The 16,378-nt window shown below is 38.9% G+C and overlaps 1 protein-coding gene across 4 annotated transcripts in view; it reads left to right on the forward strand.

Moving 5' to 3' along the window:
• The first annotated feature begins 6,284 nt into the window (after positions 1-6,284).
• Positions 6,285-16,378, forward strand: part of dnmt3ab (DNA (cytosine-5-)-methyltransferase 3 alpha b) — a 94,928-nt gene continuing 84,834 nt past the window's right edge. For 3 of the 4 annotated variants that reach the window (XM_030126000.1, XM_030126002.1, XM_030126001.1), the window contains exon 1: positions 6,285-7,801. In XM_030126000.1, the coding sequence (XP_029981860.1) occupies positions 7,652-7,801 (150 nt within the window). In that variant the 5' untranslated portion in view covers positions 6,285-7,651. The remainder of the gene's footprint in view (positions 7,802-16,378) is intronic. The other variant, XM_030125999.1, reaches the window with a different exon arrangement.

Raw genomic sequence — 16,378 nt, forward strand, 5'->3', positions numbered from 1 at the left:
GTTGATTTTACAAAACATAGTTTTATGTCACAAAGTCACTGTCTTTTGTAAATAAATCAAATGTGAGATATATTAAAAAAAGATGTAAAATATTGCTCTTACTGGTCATGTCATGATTATTATTGATAGTATAAGTGCAGATACATTTTCAGTGTTATTAACTAAAAATGTCAGAGTCATGGGATCACTGAAGTCATTAGCAGTAATCTCCTGAGAGAAAATGTAAAATTTGAAACTCACACTGGTCCATCTTGTTTATGTTTAGAGATTTCATGTAATACAGAGCATGAAAATTAACTGAAAAACATTTAATCAAAAATGCATGATTGTCACCATTGTAAATGAGAACTGGTATTTATTTATTTATGTATTTATTTAACCTTTATTTTACCTACCTGGTAAAATAAAGGTTAAGTAAATAAAAAAAAAAAAAAAAATTGATAGGGGAGAGAATGTTGGCAGATCAACATTTTAAGGATTTACAATGAATATTTAGATTAGATTAGATTAGATTAGATTAGATTAGATTAGATTAGATTAGGTTAGGTTAGGTTAGATTAGATGGAACATTACTGATCCCGTGGGCAGAGACCTCTGGGAAAAAAAAGGTAGAAAATATATGTACCAAAAAAAAGGTTGAAGCGGTATTTCAGTCAGACAGACCAATCTGCTGACCTACAATGCTACTCAGAGCTTCAGTATTGTTCCAAAAACAGTGTAACTTTGAAACATACCCAGTGGTCCAGAAGGTGAAGCCTCAAAACAGCTCCAGTAACAAAGGGCCGTGTGTTCCTCCCTCATTATTTTACAATCGCTATCTCCAGATCAGTTTGGACATTTTCTAACGTGATCAAAACTAAAATGTGTGACTTGTTAATTCTCTTGAACCTTTACTTAACCAAGAATGCAAAGAAAAAACATTTTCACTATTTTCACTGACTGACAATATTAGATTAAAGTATACAGAATATACACAACAGTCTGTTTTGTCAGGTGAGCAACAGGAGGATGAGTCTGCACAAGAATGGGTTGTGATTCAACAGAAACTTGTAACTGACAGTATTGACAATAATCTCAAAATGAATATTTCTCAATACATATGTGCAAACAATTTCAGTCTTTTACCAGCTACAGGACTCATGGAGTCGAAGGAATTCTCATTGCGTAAAGACCAAGGATGGAAACCGACACTGAATGTGTGTGACCTTCAACCCAAGATGCTGCATGAGAAATCCTCACAGCACGATGAATATGGACGCATGGATTTAGGAGGACAAACCAGAAAACCATTGATTCATTGATTGACATATCTGTGACGACAAGTGTTTTGCAATCATTAAATCTAAAATTGTTCATATTTACACAGTATGTCCATCCCAGGCTCTCAAGGTGGTTAAACAAACCCCAGATGTGTTTTTCTTCATATTGTAGAAAAGGTCATTTTTACTGGTGCTTCAGGTTCAGAAACTAAACAGATGGGATCAGGTCAAGACATGTGAACCTATCAGCATCCTCCCCTGTGGGTTTCTAGGGAGACGCACAGAGTTGACAGCTCCGCTCCTGCCTGTAGGTCAAGTGTCATGGTTTCACTGCTGCTGTCATCACGTGAACCACTCTGCGCCGTTGACTCGACAGTCCGTGAAAAAGAGGAAATCAGTCAACCACATCCGCCTGAACATTGCATGAACATTTCCTACTGCTTCTGTTCAAACGCCCCTGACCTGCCCCACAGAACGTCTGTCCTCTGAGCCCTTTGGCACTCCTGCATCGAGCAAACCTGTGACATTTAACTCACCCTGTGTCTCCGTCTGGTGGGCGGGCGAGGAATAAAATATGCAGCGGTGCTGTCGGCCTGATCCCAGTCCAGGTACCAGAAAGGGTGCACATAGAGATAAAAAATAATACTGCTCTATCCAAAAATCAGACAGGCCATTTGATTTGTCTGATATTTCTCTTTTAAAGTCCAAAATCTGTGTGTATTCTGGTGTCTCCTCTAAATGTGTCAGGCTTGTACCCCTGTCAGATCACACATTCTTGGCTGTACGGACACTCCAGCCTAACAGCCTCCATATTTAATGCCTACACACATATACAAATGTTTCAGACCTCAGCAGAATCATGCATTGTTTCTTGCATAGATGTGGTGTCCAAAGCATGCCTGCTGAAAAATTCCATATATTGACAGAAACAGTCAAATCAGAGCCACATATTTAGAATGTGGTGTACGGACACTACTGGTGTACGGACTCTAGCAGATGTGAATGGAAATGTTTCTGAGCACATGGTGGCATCTGTGTTCCATCTGGAACTAAGTCTTCTGGTACAGGAGGACACAAACATGTGGAACCAGTGAGAACAGTAGATCTGTAAGGCATAGAGTCCAGATTAGTGATGGAAGTATATTGGTGTACGGACACTCCAGGAATTTGGGTGAACAACGCACCATTGAAAACATGCGCTTCCACGTAAACATCCTTTTGACACATTGTTCCAAATGTTGTGCAGCATACCAGGGAGCAGAGCCACATCTGTCTAGTTGTGCAGATTTAGTCCTAATAATACTGAAAGAACAGGTTCCCATTCTATTATTCCAATTAAAGGGCTGGAAAAGAAGGGGTTAACAACAAAATGGTGGATTGTCTTAATACTGAAAATAAGAATTGATAATCAAACAGCTGTTCAACAAAAAGGATCAATAAATGAAAAGCAATGTGATGTGTGTATTTGGAATAAAACAGACACAGGAGTTGAGGAGGAATTATTTATTGTGTTACAAAACATTATGGACAATCATTTTGCTCTCTTATAACAATCAAATTGTGCCCATGTTTTCACGCTCATTGGGTCGACATTTGATCAGTTTTGATCCAGTTTTCTTTCAATTTGGAGGATTGACAGATCTAGTAATAAGATGGACAAAGAAACATTTTAGGAATGGTTTTGGGGGGATCTGTTTGAAATACTGATTAAGAACTGATGCAAATATACATGTACACCTTGATTGTGATCAGGCCGTGTAGATTGCTGTAGGGTTAATGGAATGAACGTGATAAGAGAATGCATATCTCGTTCCATCTGCACTTGAGGAAATGAAATGTAGACAAAGAGCCATTAGTGGAACTTGGTTTAAATCTTAAGTTAAAATCTTTGAATGGATGAGCTGCTGTATCACACTTCCATTTTGATGTGCAGGTGTAAAGCCAATTGTACTTTGAAAGATTATGGCATTGGAGCGACTGACATGTTTGCATACATTTTCAACATAACCAAATTCCTCTGTAAATAAAGGTAGATTCACATCATTAACTAAATACAAACCCTCTGTGACATCCCCCACCGCCATTCTGAAGCCTTGACGTTACTGTTGCTATTTTCAGGAAATAACTGTCCATATTTAGTACAAATCGGACCAGTGGCCCTGTATCTTAGCGGCCAAATTCAAAGCTTTGGGAAATGTATCCAGATCCATTTATTCTCACCCAGTTCTGTGTATTTATTCTATTACAGAAATAGTCCATGTTTTGCTCATATTCCAATCAGATCTGTCAAAAATTCAAATTCACACTTGATATCATTGATACTTAATGATTTATTGGATCAATCCACTTCCTATCTGTTATAATGGGAAAATGTTTCAAAGTGGCACCAAATCCAGAATCAGATCCGGATCCAAATAATTTCAATCCCTTGTGTTGACATCATCATACAGAAGCTGTAGACCAAGTTTGAAGTCAGAAGTGGAGTTTCAGGGAAGAAGACGATGGAATGTTTTGTAACGGACGACAGACGCCGCTGGATGCCGCATGACGACAGTAGCTTACAGCCTATTGGCCACTAAGCTACTAAGCTAAAAAAGGGTGGAACTGGGGCAGAAGGATGTTAAAGGGGTCATATTTGTCTAAACCCACTTTTATTAGTCTTGGGTTCATTTATTTGTGTATTTAGACCCTAATAGTTCAAAAAGTTTGAATGTAAACCCTCCAGGTGCTGCAGTTATCTTTATATTCATTTTGGCAAAAACTGAGTGGATTCCTGCTTCAGCTGTTGAGTCTATAACTCGTTCCATCTGCACATTTGCACATATGAGGTCCAGACTTCAGACGGACATGCCTCAGAGTACGCCATAATGGGCTCTACGCTCTGCCCCACTACTGCCTGAACGTCAGGGGGGTCCTTTATTCCTGTCTTTCATTGTTGGACACACTGACTAATCCAGGTGTGTCTGCTACTTCTTGTTGTGATACTGATTAATTAGGCACACCTGCATTAATCAGTGTGTCCAATCATGAGAGACAGGAAATAGAGGACCCCCCTGACGTTCAGGCAGTAGTGGGGCGGAGCATAGAGCCCATTGTTTGTCAGCAGCAGTGGTTGTAGGCCAGACTGAAAATATGTCCAAACTTTAAACTGATTACCTAAAATGTTCAGTTGTTGATTGGACAGGACAGAGCAGCACAGCTGACAATTTGGAGGGGGCGGGGCCTGAAGTGTCTCCTGTGCATTTAAAGGGCCAGCACTCCAAACCACCTTTCTGGTGTCATTAGTCAGAAATAGGGTTGAAGCTGGACCTGTGGAGATGAATGAATGAAGAATTCAGAGCCAAGCAGAGCATTTACAGTTTATGGAGACCACAGGGAAATGTTTTTAAAAGGCATAATTCCATTTAAAAAAGAAAAATATCACTCCTTTAAAGGAGCCGAATGTAGGTTTGTGGTTAAACTGGTACTGCAATCACATTCAAACTCCTGTAGAGCGTGGTATCCCCTCCGCCTACCCCCCAGACTACAGGCTGCCAGATCCAGCATGAGCGTTTACGACAAGGAACCACCATGGCAAGCAACAAGTCCTACACTGTAAGTTTATCATCTGTTAATTATGTTTATGCTTCATTAGTGATGGTTTGCAAAATAATTAAAGATCAAGACTACTGACAAATAACTACTGTTAGCAATGGTCATATTGGTCAACTTGCTCTTCACTCCTCTGCATGAGTAGTCAGTTAAATTCTACAGGAGAGACAGCGGGCGTATATCGAGGCACTAGCATGGATTCTGTAATCTGCTATATGACCACTGTCTCTGTTCTACAGGCTACTATACAATGTGTAAAGACTAAAAAGGGACTCATTTGACCGATGTAATGTCTGAATTATGTTTCATATTGCCATGCTGTGTTAACAACATCTCAGCATAATGCATTTCTAATGTTAACGATAATGAGTCCCCATTTTTGTTTCTTAAACAATACATTACCTGGCCAGCAGAGGTGATTTCTCCCAGACTGCAGTGGAAGCTCATCTTCTCCTAAAATGACTCCCATTAAATGCTCAAATCTGTTCCGTTGTTTTCATTTCATTGACTCCAAATGTGTTGGAACACGTTCATCTCTCAGACCAGTTGGTTCAGAATCAGTTTGATCCCAGATCAGTGGACTGGATGTTGTTCACTTCTCCTCCATTCCCGTGTCTGTGTTTGTTCATTCCATCTCTGCTCAGTGCATTTGTCGTAGACGCTCAGCGTCCATGCACTTCAATGGGACTGAGTGGAACTGCTGGAAACTGACTTTAAACTGGACGCTAATTGGATAAATGCCACGATGTTGTCCCGCCCCCGGACGCTCAGCGTCTCTGGGGGTGAATGGAGCTGTGGGCGGAGCTCGGCCGGGCCGGACGCTGAGCTTCCACATGCTGATTGGAGGATCAGTCCAAAGGCTGAATCCCGTTTGATTGACAGCTGTTTTCAGATCTGCTCCTTCACTGACACAGTTCAGTTTAATACCGTCACACATTCTGCTGGGAAATCACACAAACCAAATGAACTGTTCATTTCTTGCACTGTAAATAAAACACACTCATTGTACTTCCTTGTTTCAATTTAACACAATTTCAGCGTTTTCTTGTTTAGTTGGTACGATAAGGTCACTGAGCATTTTCTGAAAAAGGAACGGAGGACGAATTTATGTTTAAATAACTGGACTTTTTTTTTGACGTAAGCTGAAAATGAGCTTCCTCTGTCTGAAAGACTGTTTAACTTGTACTTTGAAGACATCTCAGATCTTGGACATTTTTGGTATTTCTTCTATCCTGTCTGTCCTTCTACCAGAGTAAACAGTGGGTTTGTGCCACTTGTAGATGTCAGGAGGAGGAGCCAGAGGCTGTGGGCTGTGGTGTCCATGTTGCTCTGTGCAGCCTGAACCCGGCTGGCTCTAGGACCCAGAGCAGCCCCAGCCTGTGCAGGCCCCTGCAGTGAGAGCGGCGCATCTGGAGCAGAGCTGGCCGGCTGGGGAGGAGGAGGACGGGGAGAGAAGAGGAAGGAGGCTCCGGGAGCAAGCGAGACAAAAAGGCTCAGGCCTGGGACTGGGAAAAAAGGGTAACGAACACAGAGCGATTGAATGCGTTTAGAGCCGTTGAAGCCGGTACCGGTAGAAGCGCACAGGAAGGAACCTCTGCTATCAGGACAAAAAAAGCACACACAAAAAAAAACAACCAAAAAAAAAAAAAAAAAAAAAAACCAAAAAGCTGAAAGCCCTTAGAGCGGAAGGCAGTCGATGGAACCGGGGACCTAGTGTAGTGGCTGTGCTTTTGCAGAGGTGCTGCTGCAGATGGGATGTGCACTTGAACTTGACCGAATTTTCACAGAGGAACCGGATCACGCCGTCAGAGCACCGGCCTCATTCACCACTAACGGCACTGGTGCTCCAGTGGCTGTGGCCTGTAGCAGAGCCCAGTGCCCTGGTCACCCTGCAGACACCCCCTGCTGCAAACACATGCAAAAACTGCACATTTTCAGCGCACACACCGTCTCAGTCATCCATGGAGTGAGTGGATGGGATCTGTGCAGAGTGTGGAGGGGGTGCAGAGCTGGGATGGGCATGGACATGCGCGGACAACACCGCCTGTGGCCGGGGACACAAGCCGGGATTCTGTGGATGTTCTGCTTGTTGGTGCAGTTCTTTAGCAGGACTGGACTGCAGCAGCCTCTGCAGAACTGAAGCAGAAGCCACTGTCAGGAACCGTGCCTCAGCCCTTCCATACAATGAACTGATAGAGCAACACATGAACAGATATGTGCACAGTGTTTTTTGTCAGTGCAGCAGTGGAAGTGGCTGTGGTGTGTGCGCATGTCTGTCTGACTGCTGGAGGAACTTTAACCCACACTCTGAGGGTGAAAAAGCCACATGAATTATTGAAAGATCTACTTCAAACTGCATGATCATCACTCAGATTTTGTGCAGCTTTTTGGAGAAGTTGTGTGCACAATAGCGGATATTTAAGGTGGACTTGTATGCAGCTGCACAGCCATGCACACATGTGGTGTCCACAGACAGACCCTATAGGCGGTAGTAGGAACACACAGTATCCTATAGAAGAGCTTCTATATGTGACGTGGTCTGTGCAGTGGCCCAGCTTCATGCTCACATAATGCCTGTTCACCAAAGACAAACCGAAAGTCATTTTGTGGATGTGACAGATTTCAACTCTTTTACAGCATGAAGTTTGCAGACTGATGTCAAATCACAATCACAGTAGAAATGATGTTGCTCCCACGCTGATTCTGTTTTTCTTTTTCTGATCTTTCAGGAGAGAGAAGAGGATTCATCTCTCATTTCTGTTTTTTATTTTTTTTAAATTTATTTTAACTTTATTTTTCATATGAAACATCTCCCAAGCTGCACATCACCCATCGCAGACATAACCCCTAAGGTCATAAGACACTCAACAATGCCGTCCAACACTGTCACCAACGCCACCAGCCCTGCATTCAAAAGCTCCGACTATGCTGAACCACAGGGAAACAGAATGGTAAGAAATACTCCAAAGTATGTACACTGTAAAAAAAAATCCTGTTGTTTTAACGGAAAAAAAGTGGCAGCTGTGGTTTCCAGAACAATACTGTAAAAAACACATCCAACTGTAAACATATTTACAGAGTAACATGTAGATTTAACATTTTAAACATTAGATTAAACATTTTAAACGTGTAGATTTAACAGTTTAAACATGTAGATTGAACATTTGAAACATGTAGATTTAAATGGTAAATGGACTGCACTTATTCAGTGCATTTTCTCCTCCTTCATGGTGTCCAAAGCCACCAGGTCAGTTTAGGGTTCAGTGTCTTCCATGGACACTTGGACATATGGACAGTCAGAGCCAGGATTGGAACCACCAACCCTTTGGTTATTGGATGAGCCGCTCTACCAACTCTACCAACCCATTCATTTACACATTTAAAATGTTAAATTGTTAAATGTTTACTTTTTTTATAACCTTTTTATTTAAAAAAAAAACAAAAAGCAAATATGCCGTTATTTCAACATTATGGTCTTTGCAATTTAAACAGCACCACATTCTTTTTAAATTTACAGTTTTATTTTCGAAAAACAATAGAAATCCATCATTTCTACATCCAAATCTGGTTTTGTTCACATACTCTTCCTGTAAAAACTACAGCTATATTTGATTCAATCGTTAACACAAAAATCTTTTCAAATAAACAACTTTGCATTGTATTGTCACTTACAGTTTTTCTATGTTGCAATTTTACAACTTTTTGGTGTTAATTCTACAGTCATTTTTTACAGTGTAGAGTTTATGACCTGTTTGAAGGTAGACTCATTGTTGCCAGATGTGTGTCATCAGGCATATCTAATTTTTACTACAATTTTGGCGGCAATAATACCAAATGTACAATAATTGGATCAGTAGTAGTTATGCTCATACCTGGTGATCTCTTTTTAGTGCATTTCCCAATGTGATCACAATTGAATCAACGTTAACTAATGTCATCTTTAATAATCAGAAATGTAAGCTATTGTAGACTGAATACAATAACCTATTAAGACCAGTATTAAATTTACCTGGTTCAGCCCTCTTGGATGTTACTTGCATACAGTAGTTTTTAAAAAAATATACGATCACTGCAAGTCTCTTCAACATTTAGACTCCTCTACAGTGTGATGTGCTGGTGTAAGGTAAATGAGAATTTTGTCAACTTACAATCTCTAGAAATTTGTGTTGGAACAGGAAAAATACATGTCTAATGTCAAAGTTGAGTTAAAATGTAGTCCAAAAACTGTTTGTTCTTCATTTTATATGGTTCTAAATCTTGTTATGCCCCCTCACAAAGTATTCTGTCCTCTGCATCTGTGTGTACCATCATGTATGGCAATAAATCCAATAGTATGCAGCATGTGTAGGACAGAGCTGTGTACAGTTTATATGGGACACAAATTTGTTCTTAATATTCCCCATATGAAGCCATACTAGTCATCATTTTAGCTACGTCTGCTCTTATTTTGTTCTAGCAGTGTATGTTATTGGCTAACCGTTAATTATCCTGTAGCCTCACTTATTAAAAGGATGATATGGAATCAAAAATACTACAACTGAACATATTTTACAAAACATTTTTTTATGTGTTGTCTTGGTTAATGCATTTTTAGTACTCATAACCTGGGAACCGTAGTAATTTTAGCTTATCTCTCAAGGCTGTGTAGATGAGATAGGTCATGTTTTAATTGACATTTTGTTAGCTAGGAATGTTGGCTACACAGCAAAGTATAGAAGCAAAGAGGTGACACTCATGTAGGGATGGAACGATTACCGGTATAACGATAAACTGCGGTAAAATTACAGATGGTTAGTATTACCGTTTAAATTCTAATTATTATGATAACCGTGTTTGATTACCACACGCCTATGTAAAGATTTGCTTTTATGTCAAATATTTGAGTATAGTTTTAATTTATTACAATTTTAATATTATATACCTAATATTTGGAACAAAAATTCACTTTTAAAGTCTTTGAAAAGGTTCATGAAGCATCTTTGTATTATTTATGCAATAAAGTAGAAATTTTTCAAATCGGATTTTATATATTTTTTGTGTTTTCTGGCCTTTTATGTTTTTATAGTAGGTTAAAGTGAAAAAATAATAGACAGATGAAATAGGTGAAGTTGTGCTGAAAGAACAGATCCCAAACATGGGTATAGTAAACATTTGTTTCTATAGTATATAAAGGCCAAATCAAAAGGACTGAAAAACAGACAAAAGAGGCTAAGACCACTAAGGGTTAATATTTGAATGTTTCTGACACAGAAGGGACATTGGGCCTATTATTTTATTTATTTTAATATTTTTAAAATACAAATTGATTAAAGTATTTCAGTGTGTGTATCAGTACTTTTTGACCATTTTGAGCACAATTTCAATAATACAGCGATAGCAATGATAACCGTGATAATTTTGGTCACAATAACCGTGATATGAAATTTTCATATGGTTCCATCCCTACACTCATGATCTTCCTACAGTTTCACTGTTCATTGTGTATCTAGGGTCCAAGGGGTTTAAATCTGAGCAGTTTTCAACCATGTTTAGATTTATTTGCATGATTTGCATGACCTATTTATGAACTGTGCATAACTGTTGGTGTGGATTTCACTCTCTAAATGTAAATTGCACCTTTTATAAAAGCTTTAAGAAAAAAAAAACCCTCCCCAGAGCTGATTTCAAAGGAGAGTATTCACTCGTGAGCTCAACAACAGTGTGTTACTACAATGTGTCAGTACTTTTTTACCTCTATGAAGACATTCCTGCACTGCCTGAATATATGCTGAAATGATTCAAGATTTTTGGTCAGAGAAGCTTTTGTAGCGTGGATGGAGCCTTGAAATATCAAAACGATTTGTTGTGCAGTCACTTCAGATCAGAGTCCACTAAAAACACTCCCAGTTTTATGAATGGAGTCACTCAGTCAGTCTAATCCATCAGGATCTTTGTAATCTCACTGGAGTATTCGTCATTTCTTATATTTATTGAAGAAACAGCCGAATGTGTGAAGAATGGTAGCATGTCGACTGCCTTGTCATCTTTCATGATGCAGACAGCGTCATTATCGCTGATGCTTGGTGACCGCAGTGACGACAGCATCTGTGAGGGATGCGAGTTGCAGCTGGATTACGTGACATTTGCTGTTTGTAATGGTGGCTGGTGAGGTGGGCGTTGGCTGGTGGAGGTTGAACTGGAGCTGGAGCTGGAGCTGGAATGGCTCTCTGGCTCTTTTACTGGGGGGATCTGTCCTCTTCTTCCATGTTCCCATTACACAGTACTGCCCTTAGTCTTGTTGCCTGGCAACAGACACTGCCTTAAATAACCGGTTACCCAGACAGAAATAGTGCAGAGATTTTGACAGTGTAAATAGGGTTCACTTCAGGCAACAACAGATCATATTTGATCATTTTTCTGTTGTGGTTTTTCTTCTTTAAATATGAGGTTGAGTCTGTGTTTGAAAATGGCGTTGTATTTTCATGTTTTCATCCAAGTGTCTTGGTTGGGAATTGGATGAACGGGCTGGCATAATCTGTTCCTGCAGCGATAGCCCGGCACCACTGAATTGTGTCATCCATTTAAGTGGTTCCCAAATGAGTCTGCACACCAGGCTGCACTCAAAACGTGCCATTATCTATGCAAATTCTGCCACAAAACCTAAGGACCAGACGCTCTAATAGTCATCACACAATGAATCCAGCGCTGTCTGGAAAAGACTTTTTCCCTACATTAACATCTACATTTAAAGTAACCATTTCTAGGTTTGTACATTTCTGTTCACATGCGTTTATTAGAATCATGTTTTTTCCCACATTTTAACACCATGTTTCTCTCTTTTATCCCCCTGCTCATCAATCATGGTATCAGTACCTTGATCACAAACATCTATCTCTTTATGTAAATGAGGGTATGTAATACCCAGGGACAGAAATGGCTGATGGATTTATTCCATCTTTTCAGTACACACACTCAGAGCGGAGCAGGGCCTGACCTTTGAAATCCCCCCACACTAATTAATGTCTTCCATCTTTTAAACCATTTGCAAAATGTCCATGTGGATGTGTGTGTTAGACCACATTTTGAAATAATAATGTGTAGGTACCATTTTAGCCTCATCTGTATATTAGACAATCTGAGAGGAGATACAGTTATGTGTTACATGAGTGGTTTTACAACATAGCTGACATGTATATCATCAGGAATTTAATATTTTGCCATGTTATGCAATGTAGTTTAGCGTCTTTTAGATCTGCCGAAAATGTGAGAATGACAATTCAATGAGAAATAATGGTTAATGTGTCTAGATTTAAAATATATAAGCACATAAATAATAAACATAACATACTGCACAGTTTTAATATAGTGTAAGATTCTGTTAAAAGTTACTGCCCTATAATTTAGATTAGATTGTCTGTGTGTAAAGCTTATTCCATACATATTTATATTTGAAAGTACTCAGATATTCGAACTGCACACGGACATTTGACCTTGAAAAAACTAGGTCAAGTTGACCTGTTTTCAATAGGCTTCTGCTCCATGCCAAGATGCATCCACAGAATACATTTGGTGCAGATATTTTAGTGCATTCTTCAGATAATGTGATTACGTTGTTGAATGGACAGATAGAGGGACAGACAGACGGCAAAATGATTACAGTACCCATTTGGGCAGAGGTAGGCAGAGGGGTAATAACTGGTCTGAGGTTCTGTAAACGGGCTCGGTGCTGCTACTGTGTCAGAGTCCATGTTTATTTTAATCAGCTGGAGTAATAAGTTACAGCAATACTTTTTTAAACACAGTATCTAGAATTTTTAATTACCTCCAGTGAGGACATAGATAGATAGATAGATAGATAGATAGATAGATAGATAGATAGATAGATAGATAGATAGATAGATAGATAGATAGATAGATAGATAGATAGATAGATAGATAGATAGATAGTTTATTTGTCGTTTGTACACATTCAGGTCTTTTGGTATTACTCTGCTGTGGTCTCTCAGTGCAAGTATGAAGGTTATAAGATACAGTTAAATAAAAGTCACAGATATAAGCAGTATAGAAGTATATAAATATCTAAAAATCTGAAAGCAGTATAAAAACAGTTAAAAGACACTAGCACAGTGACTTGTAATAAATATCTAAAAATAAATGCTATCCACAAATTGCTGTAAAGGATGTTGCACATGAGAACGCTGCAGGTAGGACACACTCCCAGTCTGTTCCTCAGTCGTTCTGTGGCAGGGCAGACGCTGGTGTGGAACTGTGTTGTGTGGGTGATGATGCTGTGTGCTCTGCTCTGTCTGAGGTCAGATGGACAGTGTTTATGTCTTGGGGGGGGGGGGGGGGGGTCTTTGATTACATTACATTATGTTTACATCATTGTAGGGATGTAACAATATGAACATTTCATGTCACAGTTTTTCTGACCAAAATGATCACAGTTATTATTATCACGTTATTGTTGAAATGTACTCAAAATATTCAGAAAGTATACTGACAGTCATCAGAAACTCTGAGGTGTAAATGTCTGCATAGTTCTACTTGTAGTTGGTTGTAATTCTTCATAGTGGATTTCTTGCTGCCTTAGTGCTGGGGTCGTTCAGATAATGAGGAGTTGTCCTGTTGTCTCGGTTCATTGCACATGGGTTGGTCTGTTTACTAAAGTGGACCAAATACACACTGAGCAGTACTCAGTGGGTCTGTGCACAATCTGAGGACTGGTTTGGAAGGCCTATATAAAGGCCCAAAAAAGGCCTCCATTGTTAGTCCAGTGAACGCACCATGCCACGTCTGTCACCTGAACGTCGTCTGTGGGTTGGACCTGGGTATGGTGGAGGCCGGTCTGAGCTCCAGTCATACAGCCAGGACTATGGATGGGCTGGTCCCAAACCTGGAGGAACGCCACAACACCACAGGCTCTGATGAACACAGACCGAGTCCAGGGAGAGAGACAGGGACAACTGCAGACCAGGACCAGGACCAGGACCAGGACCAGGACCAGGACCACTACTGTAGGGACTGTGTGTTTGGCAGGAGCCATTTTCTTTAGTTAAGTTTTTTGTTTGGAAATTATTCTTGAAACTTTAGATTTTTGTCTCTGTATGCAGATATCCTAAACAAATGATTCATATGAAAACATTCCAGTTTAGGGTTTCAAAATGAAAATTATGTCAAAAAATATGGTCTCAAAGTTTTCGTTGACTGTGAGTGTACTTATAGACACACTGAAACAATTTAACCACGTTTTATTTTGAAAAAAAAAAAAAATGCACAATTTACTTTCTGTTGCAGAAACATTAAAATATTATCATGTAAACATCAAACATACAAATGTGCATTAAAGATGGCACCTTATGGCCGTAAGAAGAAACTGCACTTTGTGGAAATTGTAGATAAGAACCAACAATACTTTTCTTTACATTCAGTCCTCCAAACTAGATCTAGGCTCACAGATTTAAGAACTGGAACAGAACGAACACTTTCACTGTTTCATGTACCTTATCTACAAATCAGATGAGCATATAAAAGCAACACTACCGTTTTAAACAAAGTAGTGTGGCAGAAACATTATCCACATTAAACCTTCCAGTGGGTTAGGGGTTAGGGGTTAGGGTTAGTGCTGTTGGTGCTGTCCATCCTGTTGTCAGAGGCCAAACAGGCCAAACGACACATGCGCACCTGGGATGCTGCTGCTTCTCCAGGAAATGAGCAGTGTCACTGTGACGTTTTCAAAATGCGGTAATTAAACATGGTTTTAATGATAATTAGAATTTGAAGCAGTAATACTAACTGTCAGGAATTTTACCGCAGTTCATCATTATGCCGGTAATCGTTACGTTCCTACATCATTGTTTGTTTGTCTGTTAGCAGTCTAGCATTCACAACTGTGAGCTAATCACCCTGATTTGAAGTAATCATTGACTATAGATAATTACATTCTGCCCATTTAGGTCAAGGTCAGGAGAACCCACTACATTCCCATTCGTTAACCTGGTTAAATTCATATCTAGGTTTAAAAACAATTTAATTTGAATCTAATTTGTCTCAATGTGCTAGTACTAAAAACAGTATTCTAATCTTGAAAGATCAAAAGTCATGGTCACAACAGACGATTATTTAAATTGACTGTATTTCAGAAGTTTTCAGGTTATCGACCTATTGACCTTTGTCTTAATATTTTATTATTATTATTGTTATTATTATTATTATTATTATTATTATTATTATTATTATTTATTTCCCCTATTAATGTCACAAATAAATGTACATAACAGTATCTTTGACACTATGCACATACACATATATACATGGTGATCTAAAAGATAGAGATTCATGTTTTACATTATAGAGATGGAGAGCTAATATTTATAGTACTGTTTGTCCCTGAGTGCTGCGTATGTAAAGTCAGAAAAATTGTTTGCAGTGTTTTAAAAAATAAGCAGTATACTTGAGGTTTACCCACTTCTTCAATCAATTGATCAATCAATCAATCAATCCTATTTTATTTCTATAGTGCCATGTACATAACAGAAATGATCTCATGATGCTTTACAGCTGGTTGGACCAGACTGTTCATGATTGGTTTGTATGGAGAGCATGAATTAACAATGACGATATGACCAACTGATTAACCAACTTAAACTGGCGCTCATTCTTTGAACACAAATGTAAAAAAACTCATCTCTAATAGCTATAGAACAGGCAAAAATACAACTATGTATGTAATGTAACATAATGTAATGTAATGCAAAACAGTTTTGTGTAGCTCTAGTTGCATTTCCCCTCTCACTGCTGCTTACTGTAGTTTTGCTTTGTCTTAAATATTGATATTTCCTAATTATGATGATGATCAGACTAATGCCCTCTCTGTCAGTCTGTGCCTTATACATAGTGTGTGACACAAGTAATGTAGTGTTAGCTTTGCTGGCCAAAGGTTTGTTCTGTCTTGAGTGCTTTATAGATTTTAATATATTTTAAGACTGTTTTTAAATATTGAAGTAGAGAGACACTGTGGTAGAATAACATGTATACTTGCTTCTGCTTACTTTAACTCCGTAATTAAACCCTAAATCAGTGGTTTCCAACCTTTTCTGGCTCCTGACCCCATTTTAACATCACAAATTTCTGGTGACCCCAGACATTCAAAACAAAGACATTTTTTTGCTAAAATGTGTTTGTTTTTGATCATGTAATAGTTTTCTATACTATGCTGCAAATAAATGTTAATTTTAGATGACATTTAGTCTATATAATGTATATTATTATGGACGGAGGCAGTAAATCCAGGTGTAGATTACTGCACAAAGGGAGAATTTTCTTTTCCTTAGGCAGCGGTGGTGCTGGTAATGGCGACAGGCAGCAGCAGTTGTGCAGTGTGTTGTGTGTGGTAGTGTCTAACCAGTGTTTATCGTGTTTATCATCATTTTTTCTTCAACTGATCTGCACTGTAAGCCCGGAAGTTGTATTTACTAAAATGCTTTAATTCCAATGTACTTAAATGATTTAAGTTTAATGACATTACTATAAAATGTTCAGTATATTCT

The sequence above is a fragment of the Sphaeramia orbicularis genome, chromosome 22 (assembly GCF_902148855.1).
Source record: "Sphaeramia orbicularis chromosome 22, fSphaOr1.1, whole genome shotgun sequence".
NCBI classification, from domain to species: domain Eukaryota; kingdom Metazoa; phylum Chordata; class Actinopteri; order Kurtiformes; family Apogonidae; genus Sphaeramia; species Sphaeramia orbicularis.